Source organism: Anomaloglossus baeobatrachus, chromosome 6 (assembly GCF_048569485.1).
Source record: "Anomaloglossus baeobatrachus isolate aAnoBae1 chromosome 6, aAnoBae1.hap1, whole genome shotgun sequence".
NCBI classification, from domain to species: Eukaryota; Metazoa; Chordata; class Amphibia; order Anura; family Aromobatidae; genus Anomaloglossus; species Anomaloglossus baeobatrachus.
This window is the reverse complement of record NC_134358.1, coordinates 580,917,928-580,930,436: the sequence shown is the minus strand read 5'-3', so window position 1 is coordinate 580,930,436 and position 12,509 is coordinate 580,917,928. Positions and strand designations below refer to the sequence as shown.

Sequence of the window (12,509 nt, the reverse complement as noted above, 5' to 3'; positions counted from 1 at the left end):
AGGAGGCCGAAAGTCATGAGGTAGCCGCTTTGGAAGCGGTTCCTCCATTTGCTTTCCTGGGGCGTGAGTGAGCCCGCCAGGAATCTGAGCTCCCTTGTTCTTTCTGAGTCCTTTTGGACGAGGAGAATTGGGCCTTGCCCGAGCCTCGAAAGGACTGAAACCTCGACTGCCACTTTTTCTGTTGAGGTTTACTTGCTCTGGGCTGTGGTAAGGAAGAGTCCTTACCCTTGGACTGTTTTATGATTTCAGCCAATGGCTCACCAAACAGTCTGTCTCTAGATAATGGCAAGCTGGTTAAGCATTTTTTGGAACCAGCATCTGCTTTCCAGTCCTTTAACCACAAGGCTCTGCGCAAAACCACAGAATTGGCGGACGCCATAGCGGTACGGCTCGTAGATTCTAGGACAGCATTGATAGCATAGGTCGCAAACGCAGACATTTGCGAAGTTAGGGACGCCACCTGCGGTACTGCTGGATGTATGATAGCATCCACCTGTGCTAAACCAGCTGAAATAGCTTGGAGTGCCCACACGGCCGCGAATGCTGGAGCAAACGACGCGCCGATAGCTTCATAGACAGATTTCAACCAAAGGTCCATCTGTCTGTCGTTGGCATCTTTAAGTGAAGCGCCATCCTCTACTGCGACTATGGATCTAGCCGCAAGCTTGGAAATTGGGGGATCCACCTTTGGACACTGGGTCCAGCGTTTGGCCACCTCAGAGGGAAAAGGATAACGGGTATCCTTAGAACGTTTAGAGAAACGCTTGTCTGGATGAGCGTCGTGTTTCTGGATCGATTCTCTGAAGTCAGAGTGGTCCAAAAAAGCACTTAATTTACGCTTGGGATACAGGAAATGGAACTTCTCCTGCTGTGCAGCTGCCTCCTCTGCAGAAGGGGCTGGGGGAGAAATATCCAACAGTCTATTAATTGCCGATATAAGGTCATTAACCATGGCGTCACCATCAGGGGCATCCAGATTGAGAGGGGCCTCAGGATTAGAATCCTGATCACCGTCCCCAGTCTCATCACAGAGAGACTCTTCTCGCTGAGACCCTGAGCAGTGTGATGACGTGGAGGGTCTTTCCCAGCGAGCTCGCTTAGGCTGCCTGGGACTGTCATCTGAGTCAGAGACTTCAGCCTGTGATGCCTGGGACCCCCTTGAAGTACGGATTAGTTCCAACTGAGGGGGACCGGCGAGCATAGACACAGCAGTGTCCATGGTCTGAGTAACTGGCCTGGACTGCAAGGTCTCCAGGATTTTTGTCATAGTCACAGACATTTTATCAGCAAAAACTGCAAAGTCTGTCCCCGTCACCGGGGCAGGGTTCACAGGCGTCTCTGCCTGGGTCACTACCACCATAGGCTCTGGCTGACGAAGTGGCACAGGGACCGAACATTGCACACAATGTGAGTCATTGGAGCCTGCTGGTAGATTAGCCCCACATGCTGTACAAGCAGTGTACACAGCCTGTGCCTTGGCACCCTTGCGTTTTGCGGATGACATGTTGCTGCCTCCTCAGAGCAGTACAGGGTGTCCAGCCAAGAAGCGACCTTACAGTGCAACTATATATATATATGGTACCAAGAAAAAAGTACACTAATATAACACTGAGGCACTAGTGGGGCCAGCACTAAAGTGCTGCTTACCGCCCGCTTAGGAGCGGGTGTGTGGTCGCCGAAATCCCTTTAGTCTGGGTCTCCCAGAGCCTGCTGCCTTTCCCCAGCCAGACTGCATGTGTAATGGCTGCCGGCGTCCTTGTGGAGAGGGGGGGCGGGCCCTGGGCGTATACAGACGAAGAGCGGGAAGCCTGCTTCCCACTGTGCCTAGTGAGAGGGCTGGAGCATGTAAATAAAGCTCCAGCCCTCGGCGCTGCCAATTGAGCAGCGTCTCTCCCCTACCCTGATTGACAGGGTGGGGGCGGGAACGAAGCGGCGCTAGGCCGCAGAAGCCGGGGGCTAAAGTTAGAAGCGCCGCCGCCGTAAAAGCGCGGTCGGCGCAAAGTCCCCGGCGCACCACAAGTCGCAGCTGCGCCGCCGCTCCAGGAGCGGTCGGCGCAGTAGTTCCCAACATGTAACGTCACTCAGCAAAGCTGCAGTGACCTAACCCCAGCGCACAGCGCTACTGTCCCCGGCGCACTATAACGCTCAGCAAGCCTTGAGAGTGTCCGTGCCTGCCGGGGACACAGAGTACCTGAAAGTTGCAGGGCCTTGTCCCTGAACGGCACTCCCGCTCCAAATCCAGCAGGTTCTCTGGGTCTGTGGATGGAGCCCGGCCCCAGGGCTTGGGGGCCGGCAAGATCCCACTTCCACAGAGCCCTCCAGGGGATGTGGAAGGAAAACAGCATGTGGGCTCCAGCCTCTGTACCAGCAATAGGTACCTCAACCTTACAAGCACCACCGCGGGTGAGAAGGGAGCATGCTGGGGGCCCCATATGGGCCCTCTTTTCTTCCATCCGATATAGCCAGCAGCTACTGCTGACTACAAACAGTGGAGCTATGCGTGGATGTCTGACCTCCTTCGCACAAAGCAGAAAACTGGTGAGCCAGTGATCCCACTGGGGGTGTATAGCCAGAAGGGGAGGGGCCTTACACTTTTTAGTGTAATTGCTTTGTGTGGCCTCCAGAGGCAGTGCTATACACCCAATCGTCTGGGTCTCCCAATGGAGCGCCGAAGAAAAAAGTACAGAACAATGACAGAAAAAGACATGAAAAAAATCAACCACCAAGTGACGTGTGACAATAACACCTCCATGATTCCCCACCCATCCGGTCTGTGATTCCCCGGCCCCTCTGCCTCTCTCCGGCCTATGATTCCCCGGCCCCTCTGCCTCCCTCCGGCCTGTGATTCCCCGGCCCCTCTGCCTCCCTCCGGCCTGTGATTCCCCGGCCCCTCTGCCTCCCTCCGGCCTGTGATTCCCCGGCCCCTCTGCCTCCCTCCGGCCTGTGATTCCCCGGCCCCTCTGCCTCCCTCCGGCCTGTGATTCCCCGGCCCCTCTGCCTCCCTCCGGCCTGTGATTCCCCGGCCCTTTTGCCTCCCTCCGATATATGATTCCCCGGCCCTTTTGCCTCCCTCCGGTCTGTGATTCCCCGGCCCCTTTGCCTCCCTCCGATATACGATTCCCCGGCCCTTTTGCCTCCCTCCGGTCTGTGATTCCCCGGCCCCTCTGCCTCCCTCCGGCCTGTGATTCCCCGGCCCCTCTGTCTCCCACTGGACTATGATTCCCTGGCCTCTCTGCCTCCCTCTGGCCTGTGATTCCCCGGCCCTTTTGCCTCCCTCCGGTTTGTGATTCCGCGGCCCTTTTGCCTCCCTCCGGTTTGTGATTCCCCGACCCTTTTGCCTCCCTCCGGCCTGTGATTCACCGGCCCTTTTGCCTCCCTCCGGTCTGTGATTCCCTGGCCTCTCTGCCTCCCTCCTGTTTGTGATTCCCTGGCCTTTCTGCCTCCCTCCGGTTTGTGATACCCCGGCCCTTTTGCCTCCCTCCGGTCTGTGATTCTCTGGCCTCTCTGCCTCCCTCCGGTTTGTGATTCCCTGGCCCCTCTGCCTGCCTCCGATCTAGGATTCCTCGGTTCCTCTCCCTGCCTCAGGTCTGTGATTCCCCGACCCTTCCTCTTGCCTCCGTCTGTGATTCTCCGATCCTCCACCTTCCTCTCGTCTGATTCCTCAGGCCCTTTACCTGCCTCAGGTTTGTGATATCCCGACCCCTCCACCTACCTCTAAATCTGCGATTCCTCAGCCCCTCTGCCTGTCTCAGGTCTGTGATTTCACGTCCCCTCTGCCTGCCTCCGATATACGATTCCCTGGCCCCTCTGCCTGCCTCCGATCTATGATTCCTTGGCTTCTCTGCCTGCCTCCAGTCTATGATTCCTCGGCCTCTCTGCGCCTGCCTCTGGTCTGTGATTACCCAGCCCCTGCCTTCCTCTGGTCTGTGATTCTTCGGCCCCTCTGTCTGCCTCCGGTCTGTGATTCCTCAGTCCCTCCGTTTGCCTCCGGTCTGTGATTTCCCAGCCCCTTCGCCTGTCTCCGGTCTATGATTCCCTGGACCTTCTCTCTGTGCCAAGTCTGTGGCTGCTCGGCCTCTCCACCTGCCTCTGGTCTGTGATTCCTCGGCCCTTGTGCCTCCCTCTGGTCTGTGATTCTTAGGCCCCTCCACCTGCCTCATCTCTGTGATTCCCTGGCCCCTCTGCTTTCCTCCCATCTATGATTCCCCAGCCCCTCTGCCTGCCTCCAGTCTGTGATTCCCCTTCGCCTGTCTCCGCTCTATCATTCCTCGGCCCCTCTCCCTGTGCCAGGTCTGTGACTCCTCGGTATCATGACCTTGGCTGTCAGTGCTTCCCGGAGCAAGGCCGGGGGGAGGGGCCCCCCCTCCATGCCTCGTTCCCGGGATCACGGTGCCTTTATCTTCAGGGCACTTCGGTTCATGCAGTGCCAGTTATAATTCTGCTCTGCAGTGTGCCGCTGGTCCCTGTAAGCTCTGATCCTGCCTACAGTCCTGACTACATTCGTCCTCCCTGCCTCTCATCCTGACTGTGTCTGTTCCCTCCGTCTCCTGTCCTGACTGTGTACGTACTCACTGCCTCCCATGTAGACTTTCCGCCCCATCTGCTTTCCGTCCTGGTCGCCTCCCATCCTCCCTCCTGTGTTGTTCCGTCCTCCTGTACTCCCTGCTATTACCTGCTCTCCCGGCTCCTGACTTCAGCTTGTTAATAAACTCTGTTTTTCCGCGCTCCCCTGGTCTTTGATGTTCTCTCTCGGTTTCTTGACTTGGCTCTCCCTAGACTCTATCTCTATCTCACCCCCGATACCTCGTCAACCTCCTGGATCTGACTACAACCATCCACTTCTTCTACTAAGGAGACTTGTGCCCTCTAGTGGAGGGTTGCTGTCAGCACTCTCCTGGTCCTCCGGCTCCCCCTGCTGGTTCATTACACCTGGCCCCTCCACCTGCCTGTGTTCTGTGATCCCCGGCCCCTCCACCTGCCTGTGTTCTGTGATCCTGGCCCCTCCACCTGCCTGTGTTCTGTGATCCCCGACCCCTCCACCTGCCTGTGTTCTGTGATCCCCGGCCCCTCCACCTGCCTGTGTTCTGTGATCCCTGGCCCCTCCACCTGCCTGTGTTCTGTGATTCCCGGCCCCTCCACCTGCCTGTGTTCTGTGATCCCCGGCCCCTCCACCTGCCTGTGTTCTGTGATCCCCGGCCCCTCCACCTGCCTGTGTTCTGTGATCCCCGGCCCCTCCACCTGCCTGTGTTCTGTGATCCCCGGCCCCTCCACCTGCCTGTGTTCTGTGATCCCCGGCCCCTCCACCTGCCTGTGTTCTGTGATCCCCGGCCCCTCCACCTGCCTGTGTTCTGTGATTCCCGGCCCCTCCACCTGCCTGTGTTCTGTGATCCCTGGCCCCTCCACCTGCCTGTGTTCTGTGATCCCTGGCCCCTCCACCTGCCTGTGTTCTGTGATTCCCGGCCCCTCCACCTGCCTGTGTTCTGTGATCCCGGGCCCCTCCACCTGCCTGTGTTCTGTGATCCCTGGCCCCTCCACCTGCCTGTGTTCTGTGATCCCCCGACCCCTCCACCTGCCTGTGTTCTGTGATCCCCCGACCCCTCCACCTGCCTGTGTTCTGTGATTCCCGGCCCCTCCACCTGCCTGTGTTCTGTGATCCCCGGCCCCTCCACCTGCCTGTGTTCTGTGATCCCGGGCCCCTCCACCTGCCTGTGTTCTGTGATCCCCGGCCCCTCCACCTGCCTGTGTTCTGTGATCCCCGGCCCCTCCACCTGCCTGTGTTCTGTGATCCCCGGCCCCTCCACCTGCCTGTGTTCTGTGATCCCCGGCCCCTCCACCTGCCTGTGTTCTGTGATCCCTGGCCCCTCCACCTGCCTTCAGTCAGTGATCCCCGGCTCCTCCACCTGCCTGTGTTCTGTGATCCCCGGCCCCTCCACCTGTCTGTGTTCTGTGATCCCCGGCCCCTCCACCTGCCTGTGTTCTGTGATTCCCGACCCCTCCACCTGCCTGTGTTCTGTGATCCCCGGCCCCTCCACCTGCCTGTGTTCTGTGATCCCCGGCCCCTCCACCTGCCTGTGTTCTGTGATCCCCGGCCCCTCCACCTGCCTGTGTTCTGTGATCCCTGGCCCCTCCACCTGCCTGTGTTCTGTGATCCCCGGCCCCTCCACCTGCCTGTGTTCTGTGATCCCCGGCCCCTCCACCTGCCTGTGTTCTGTGATCCCCGGCCCCTCCACCTGCCTGTGTTCTGTGATCCCCGGCCCCTCCACCTGCCTGTGTTCTGTGTTCCCCGGCCCCTCCACCTGCCTGTGTTCTGTGATCCCCGGCCCCTCCACCTGCCTGTGTTCTGTGTTCCCCGGCCCCTCCACCTGCCTGTGTTCTGTGATCCCCGGCCCCTCCACCTGCCTGTGTTCTGTGATCCCTGGCCCCTCCACCTGCCTGTGTTCTGTGATCCCTGGCCCCTCCACCTGCCTGTGTTCTGTGATTCCCGACCCCTCCACCTGCCTGTGTTCTGTGATCCCCGGCCCCTCCACCTGCCTGTGTTCTGTGATTCCTGGCCCCTCCACCTGCCTGTGTTCTGTGATCCCCGGCCCCTCCACCTGCCTGTGTTCTGTGATCCCCGGCCCCTCCACCTGCCTGTGTTCTGTGATCCCCGGCCCCCCCACCTGCCTGTGTTCTGTGATCCCCGACCCCTCCACCTGCCTGTGTTCTGTGATCCCTGACCCCTCCACCTGCCTGTGTTCTGTGATCCCCGGCCCCTCCACCTGCCTGTGTTCTGTGATCCCCGGCCCCTCCACCTGCCTGTGTTCTGTGATCCCGGGCCCCTCCACCTGCCTGTGTTCTGTGATCCCCGGCCCCTCCACCTGCCTGTGTTCTGTGATCCCCGGCCCCCCCACCTGCCTGTGTTCTGTGATCCCCGGCCCCTCCACCTGCCTGTGTTCTGTGATCCCCGGCCCCTCCACCTGCCTGTGTTCTGTGTTCCCCGGCCCCTCCACCTGCCTGTGTTCTGTGATCCCTGGCCCCTCCACCTGCCTGTGTTCTGTGTTCCCCGGCCCCTCCACCTGCCTGTGTTCTGTGATCCCCGGCCCCTCCACCTGCCTGTGTTCTGTGATCCCTGACCCCTCCACCTGCCTGTGTTCTGTGATCCCCGGCCCCTCCACCTGCCTGTGTTCTGTGATCCCTGGCCCCTCCACCTGCCTGTGTTCTGTGATCCCGGGCCCCTCCACCTGCCTGTGTTCTGTGATCCCCGGCCCCTCCACCTGCCTGTGTTCTGTGATTCCCGACCCCTCCACCTGCCTGTGTTCTGTGATCCCCGGCCCCTCCACCTGCCTGTGTTCTGTGATTCCCGGCCCCTCCACCTGCCTGTGTTCTGTGATCCCTGGCCCCTCCACCTGCCTGTGTTCTGTGATCCCCGGCCCCTCCACCTGCCTGTGTTCTGTGATCCCCGGCCCCTCCACCTGCCTGTGTTCTGTGATCCCCGGCCCCTCCACCTGCCTGTGTTCTGTGATCCCCGGCCCCTCCACCTGCCTGTGTTCTGTGATCCCCGGCCCCTCCACCTGCCTGTGTTCTGTCATCCCTGGCCCCTCCACCTGCCTTCAGTCAGTGATCCCCGGCCCCTCCATCTGCCTGTGTTCTGTGATCCCCCGACCCCTCCACCTGCCTGTGTTCTGTGATTCCCGACCCCTCCACCTGCCTGTGTTCTGTGATTCCTGGCTCCTCCACCTGCCTGTGTTCTGTGATCCCCGGCCCCTCCACCTGCCTGTGTTCTGTGATCCCCGGCCCCTCCACCTGCCTGTGTTCTGTGATTCCTGGCCCCTCCACCTGCCTGTGTTCTGTGATCCCCGGCCCCTCCACCTGCCTGTGTTCTGTGATCCCCGGCCCCTCCACCTGCCTGTGTTCTGTGATCCCCGGCCCCTCCACCTGCCTGTGTTCTGTGATCCCTGGCCCCTCCACCTGCCTGTGTTCTGTGATTCCCGGCTCCTCCACCTGCCTGTGTTCTGTGATTCCCGGCCCCTCCACCTGCCTGTGTTCTGTGATTCCCCGGCTCCTCCACCTGCCTGTGTTCTGTGATTCCCGGCCCCTCCACCTGCCTGTGTTCTGTGATCCCTGGCCCCTCCACCTGCCTGTGTTCTGTGATCCCCGGCTCCTCCACCTGCCTGTGTTCTGTGATCCCCGGCCCCTCCACCTGCCTGTGTTCTGTGATCCCCGGCCCCTCCACCTGCCTGTGTTCTGTGATCCCCGGCTCCTCCACCTGCCTGTGTTCTGTGATCCCCGGCCCCTCCACCTGCCTGTGTTCTGTGATCCCCGGCCCCTCCACCTGCCTGTGTTCTGTGATCCCCGGCCCCTCCACCTGCCTGTGTTCTGTGATTCCCGGCTCCTCCACCTGCCTGTGTTCTGTGATCCCCGGCCCCTCCACCTGCCTGTGTTCTGTGATCCCCGGCCCCTCCACCTGCCTGTGTTCTGTGATCCCCGGCTCCTCCACCTGCCTGTGTTCTGTGATCCCCGGCCCCTCCACCTGCCTGTGTTCTGTGATCCTGGCCCCTCCACCTGCCTGTGTTCTGTGATCCCCGGCCCCTCCACCTGCCTGTGTTCTGTGATCCCCGGCCCCTCCACCTGCCTGTGTTCTGTGATCCCCGGCCCCTCCACCTGCCTGTGTTCTGTGATCCCCGACCCCTCCACCTGCCTGTGTTCTGTGATCCCCGGCCCCTCCACCTGCCTGTGTTCTGTGATCCCCGGCCCCTCCACCTGCCTGTGTTCTGTGATCCCGGGCCCCTCCACCTGCCTGTGTTCTGTGATCCCCGGCCCCTCCACCTGCCTGTGTTCTGTGATCCCTGACCCCTCCACCTGCCTGTGTTCTGTGATCCCCGGCCCCTCCACCTGCCTGTGTTCTGTGATCCCCGGCCCCTCCACCTGCCTGTGTTCTGTGATCCCCGGCCCCTCCACCTGCCTGTGTTCTGTGATCCCCGGCCCCTCCACCTGCCTGTGTTCTGTGATCCCGGGCCCCTCCACCTGCCTGTGTTCTGTGATCCCGGGCCCCTCCATCTGCCTGTGTTCTGTGATCCCCGGCCCCTCCACCTGCCTGTGTTCTGTGATTCCCGGCCCCTCCACCTGCCTGTGTTCTGTGATCCCTGGCCCCTCCACCTGCCTGTGTTCTGTGATCCCCGGCCCCTCCACCTGCCTGTGTTCTGTGATTCCCGGCCCCTCCACCTGCCTGTGTTCTGTGATCCCCGACCCCTCCACCTGCCTGTGTTCTGTGATCCCCGGCCCCTCCACCTGCCTGTGTTCTGTGATCCCCGGCCCCTCCACCTGCCTGTGTTCTGTGATCCCCGACCCCTCCACCTGCCTGTGTTCTGTGATCCCCGGCCCCTCCACCTGCCTGTGTTCTGTGATCCCCGGCCCCTCCACCTGCCTGTGTTCTGTGATCCCCGGCCCCTCCACCTGCCTGTGTTCTGTGATCCCCGGCCCCTCCACCTGCCTGTGTTCTGTGATCCCTGGCCCCTCCACCTGCCTGTGTTCTGTGATCCCCGGCCCCTCCACCTGCCTGTGTTCTGTTATCCCTGGCCCCTCCACCTGCCTGTGTTCTGTGATCCCCGGCCCCTCCACCTGCCTGTGTTCTGTGATCCCCGGCCCCTCCAACTGCCTGTGTTCTGTGATCCCCGGCCCCTCCACCTGCCTGTGTTCTGTGATTCCCGGCCCCTCCACCTGCCTGTGTTCTGTGATCCCCGGCCCCTCCACCTGCCTGTGTTCTGTGATCCCCGGCCCCTCCACCTGCCTGTGTTCTGTGATCCCCGGCCCCTCCACCTGCCTTCAGTCAGTGATCCCCGGCCCCTCCACCTGCCTTCAGTCAGTGATCCCCGGCTCCTCACGCCATCACCCATCATTACTCCGGAAAAGAGCAATCAGGGGAGGATCCGAGGGCAGGAGACATGGCAGGTGACCAGGGCAGGAGACGTGGCCAGGTGACAAAGGCAGGAGACGTGGCCAGGTGACAAAGGCAGGAGACCTGGCCAGGTGACAAAGGCAGGAGACGTGGCCAGGTGACAAAGGCAGGAGACGTAGCCAGGTGGCCAGGGCAAGAGACCTGGCCATGTGATGAGGGCAGGAGACGTAGCCAGGTGGCCAGGGCAGGAGACATGGCCAGGTGATGAGGGCAGGAGACATGGCCAGGTGACGAGGGCAGGAGACGTGGCCAGGTGACGAGGGCAGGAGACGTTGCCAGGTGACGAGGGCAGGAGACGTGGCCAGGAGACGAGGGCAGGAGACGTGGCCAGGAGACGAGGGCAGGAGACGTGGCCAGGTGACGAGGGCAGGAGACGTGGCCAGGAGACGAGGGCAGGAGACCTGGCCAGGTGACGAGGGCAGGAGACGTGGCCAGGAGACGAGGGCAGGAGACGTGGCCAGGAGACGAGGGCAGGAGACGTTGCCAGGTGATGACGGCAGGAGACATGGCCAGGAGACGAGGGCAGGAGACGTTGCCAGGTGACGAGGGCAGGAGACGTGGCCAGGTGACGAGGGCAGGAGACGTGGCTAGGTGATTCATGTCAGTTGCATTAATCCCTTTAAATGAAAAGATGAGTGTCAGCCATCTCTGTCCTCCAGGCTTGGCAGCCAGGCTCCCAGGACACAGGGCCCCATCCCATAGGTCTGTTCTGGGAATCAAAAATGTCAGAAATCCAACTGCAGTCCAGAGTAGGCAGACCGAGAACCAGCCCCCAAATATAAGAAACACGCTAATGCCACTGACAATGGAGAGCATCGGGAGGATCCTACATCCCAACAGCCCCGTGTGCAGCGCCTCACCGTATAAAAGGCTTCTTCAAACACCAACAGTGGTCCTGAAAATCCAACAATCAGTAGCGGCTGTGCCCCCAAAAGGCAGAATATCACCCCCTGCAGACAGGTCCCAATGATAAGCTCTGACACCCCAATGAGACCACCCGTCTTCTCACCTGTAGAGGGAACACGAATATATGAGTGATTTTGACTCGGCAATGGATGGTGCAGAGGACAAGCGCGAAGGACGAGTATGACGACAGTATCTGGCCACTAATGTGGGGGGTGAATGAGTGCAGACGACGAGCACGGAGGACAGTGCGGAGGACAGCGCCGAGGACAGCGTATGGTCACTTGTGTGGGGAAAGAACGAGCCTGGAGGACGAGCACAGATGACGAGCGCGAAGGACAGCGCGGAGGACAGTGTATGGTCACTTATGTGGGGGTGAATGAGCGCGGAGGACGAGTGCAGATGACGAGCGTGGAGGACAGCGTATGGTCACTTGTGTGGGGAAAGAACGAGCCTGGAGGACGAGCACAGATGACGAGCGCGAAGGACAGCGCGGAGGACAGAGTATTTTCACTTGTGTGGGGGTGAATGAGCGCGGAGGACGAGTGCAGATGACGAGCGTGGAGGACAGTGCGGAGGACAGCGCAGAGGACAGTGTATGGTCACTTAGGTGGGGGGTGAATGAGCGCGGAGGACGAGTGCAGATGACGAGCGCGAAGGACAGCGCGGAGGACAGTGTATGGTCACTTATGTGGGGGTGAATGAGCGCGGAGGACGAGTGCAGATGACGAGCGCGAAGGACAGCGCGGAGGACAGTGTATGGTCACTTATGTGGGGGTGAATGAGCGCGGAGGACGAGCACAGATGACGAGCGCGAAGGACAGCGCGGAGGACAGTGTATGGTCACTTAGGTGGGGGGTGAATGAGCGCGGAGGACGAGCGCAGATGACGAGCGCGGAGGACAGTGTATGGCCACTTGTGTGGGGAATGAACGAGCGCAGATGACGAACGCGGAGGACAGCGTATGGCCACTTGTGTGGGGAATGGATGAACGCAGAGGACAGCGCGGAGGACAGCGTATGTTTATTTATGTGGGGAATGAACGAGCCTGGAGGACGAGTGCAGATGAAAAGCGCAGAGGGCAGCGTATGGCCACTTGTGTGGGGAATGAACGAGCTTGGAGGACATGCGCAGACGACGAGCGCGAAGGACAGGGCGGAGGACAGCGTATTGTCACTTATGTGGGGGGTGAATGAGCGCGGAGGACGAGCGCAGATGACAAGCACAAAGGACAGCGCGGAGGACAACGTATGGTCACTTGTGTGGGGTATGAACGAGGTTGGAGGACTAGTGCAGACGAGCGCGGAGGACAGTGTATGGCCACTTGTGTGGGGAATGGACGAGCGCAGATGACGAGCGCGGAGGACAGTGTATGGCCACTTGTGTGGGGAATGGACGAGCGCAGATGACGAGCGCAGAGGACAGCGTATGGCCACTTGTGTGGGGAATGGACGAGCGCAGATGACGAGCGCAGAGGACAGTGTATGGCCACTTGTGTGGGGAATGGACGAGCGCAGATGACGAGCGCAGAGGACAGTGTATGGCCACTTGTGTGGGGAATGGATGAACGCAGAGGACAGCACGGAAGACAGCGTATGGTTATTTATGTGGGGAATGAACGAGCCTGGAGGACGAGTGCAGACGAGCGCAGAGGACAGCGTATGGCCACTTG

The 12,509-nt window shown here is 60.7% G+C and overlaps 2 protein-coding genes across 7 annotated transcripts in view; one reads left to right on the top strand and one right to left on the bottom strand.

Annotated features, from left to right (window-relative positions):
• The window catches only part of LOC142243730 (uncharacterized), a 1,240,762-nt gene that overhangs the window by 765,049 nt on the left and 463,204 nt on the right, over window positions 1-12,509 (top strand). The window lies entirely within an intron of this gene.
• SLC4A2 (solute carrier family 4 member 2) overlaps window positions 1-12,509 on the bottom strand; it is a 262,381-nt gene that overhangs the window by 76,250 nt on the left and 173,622 nt on the right. The window contains exon 14 of the mRNA XM_075315967.1: window positions 10,795-10,943. Within this exon, the coding sequence (XP_075172082.1) occupies window positions 10,795-10,943 (149 nt within the window). The remainder of the gene's footprint in view (window positions 1-10,794; window positions 10,944-12,509) is intronic.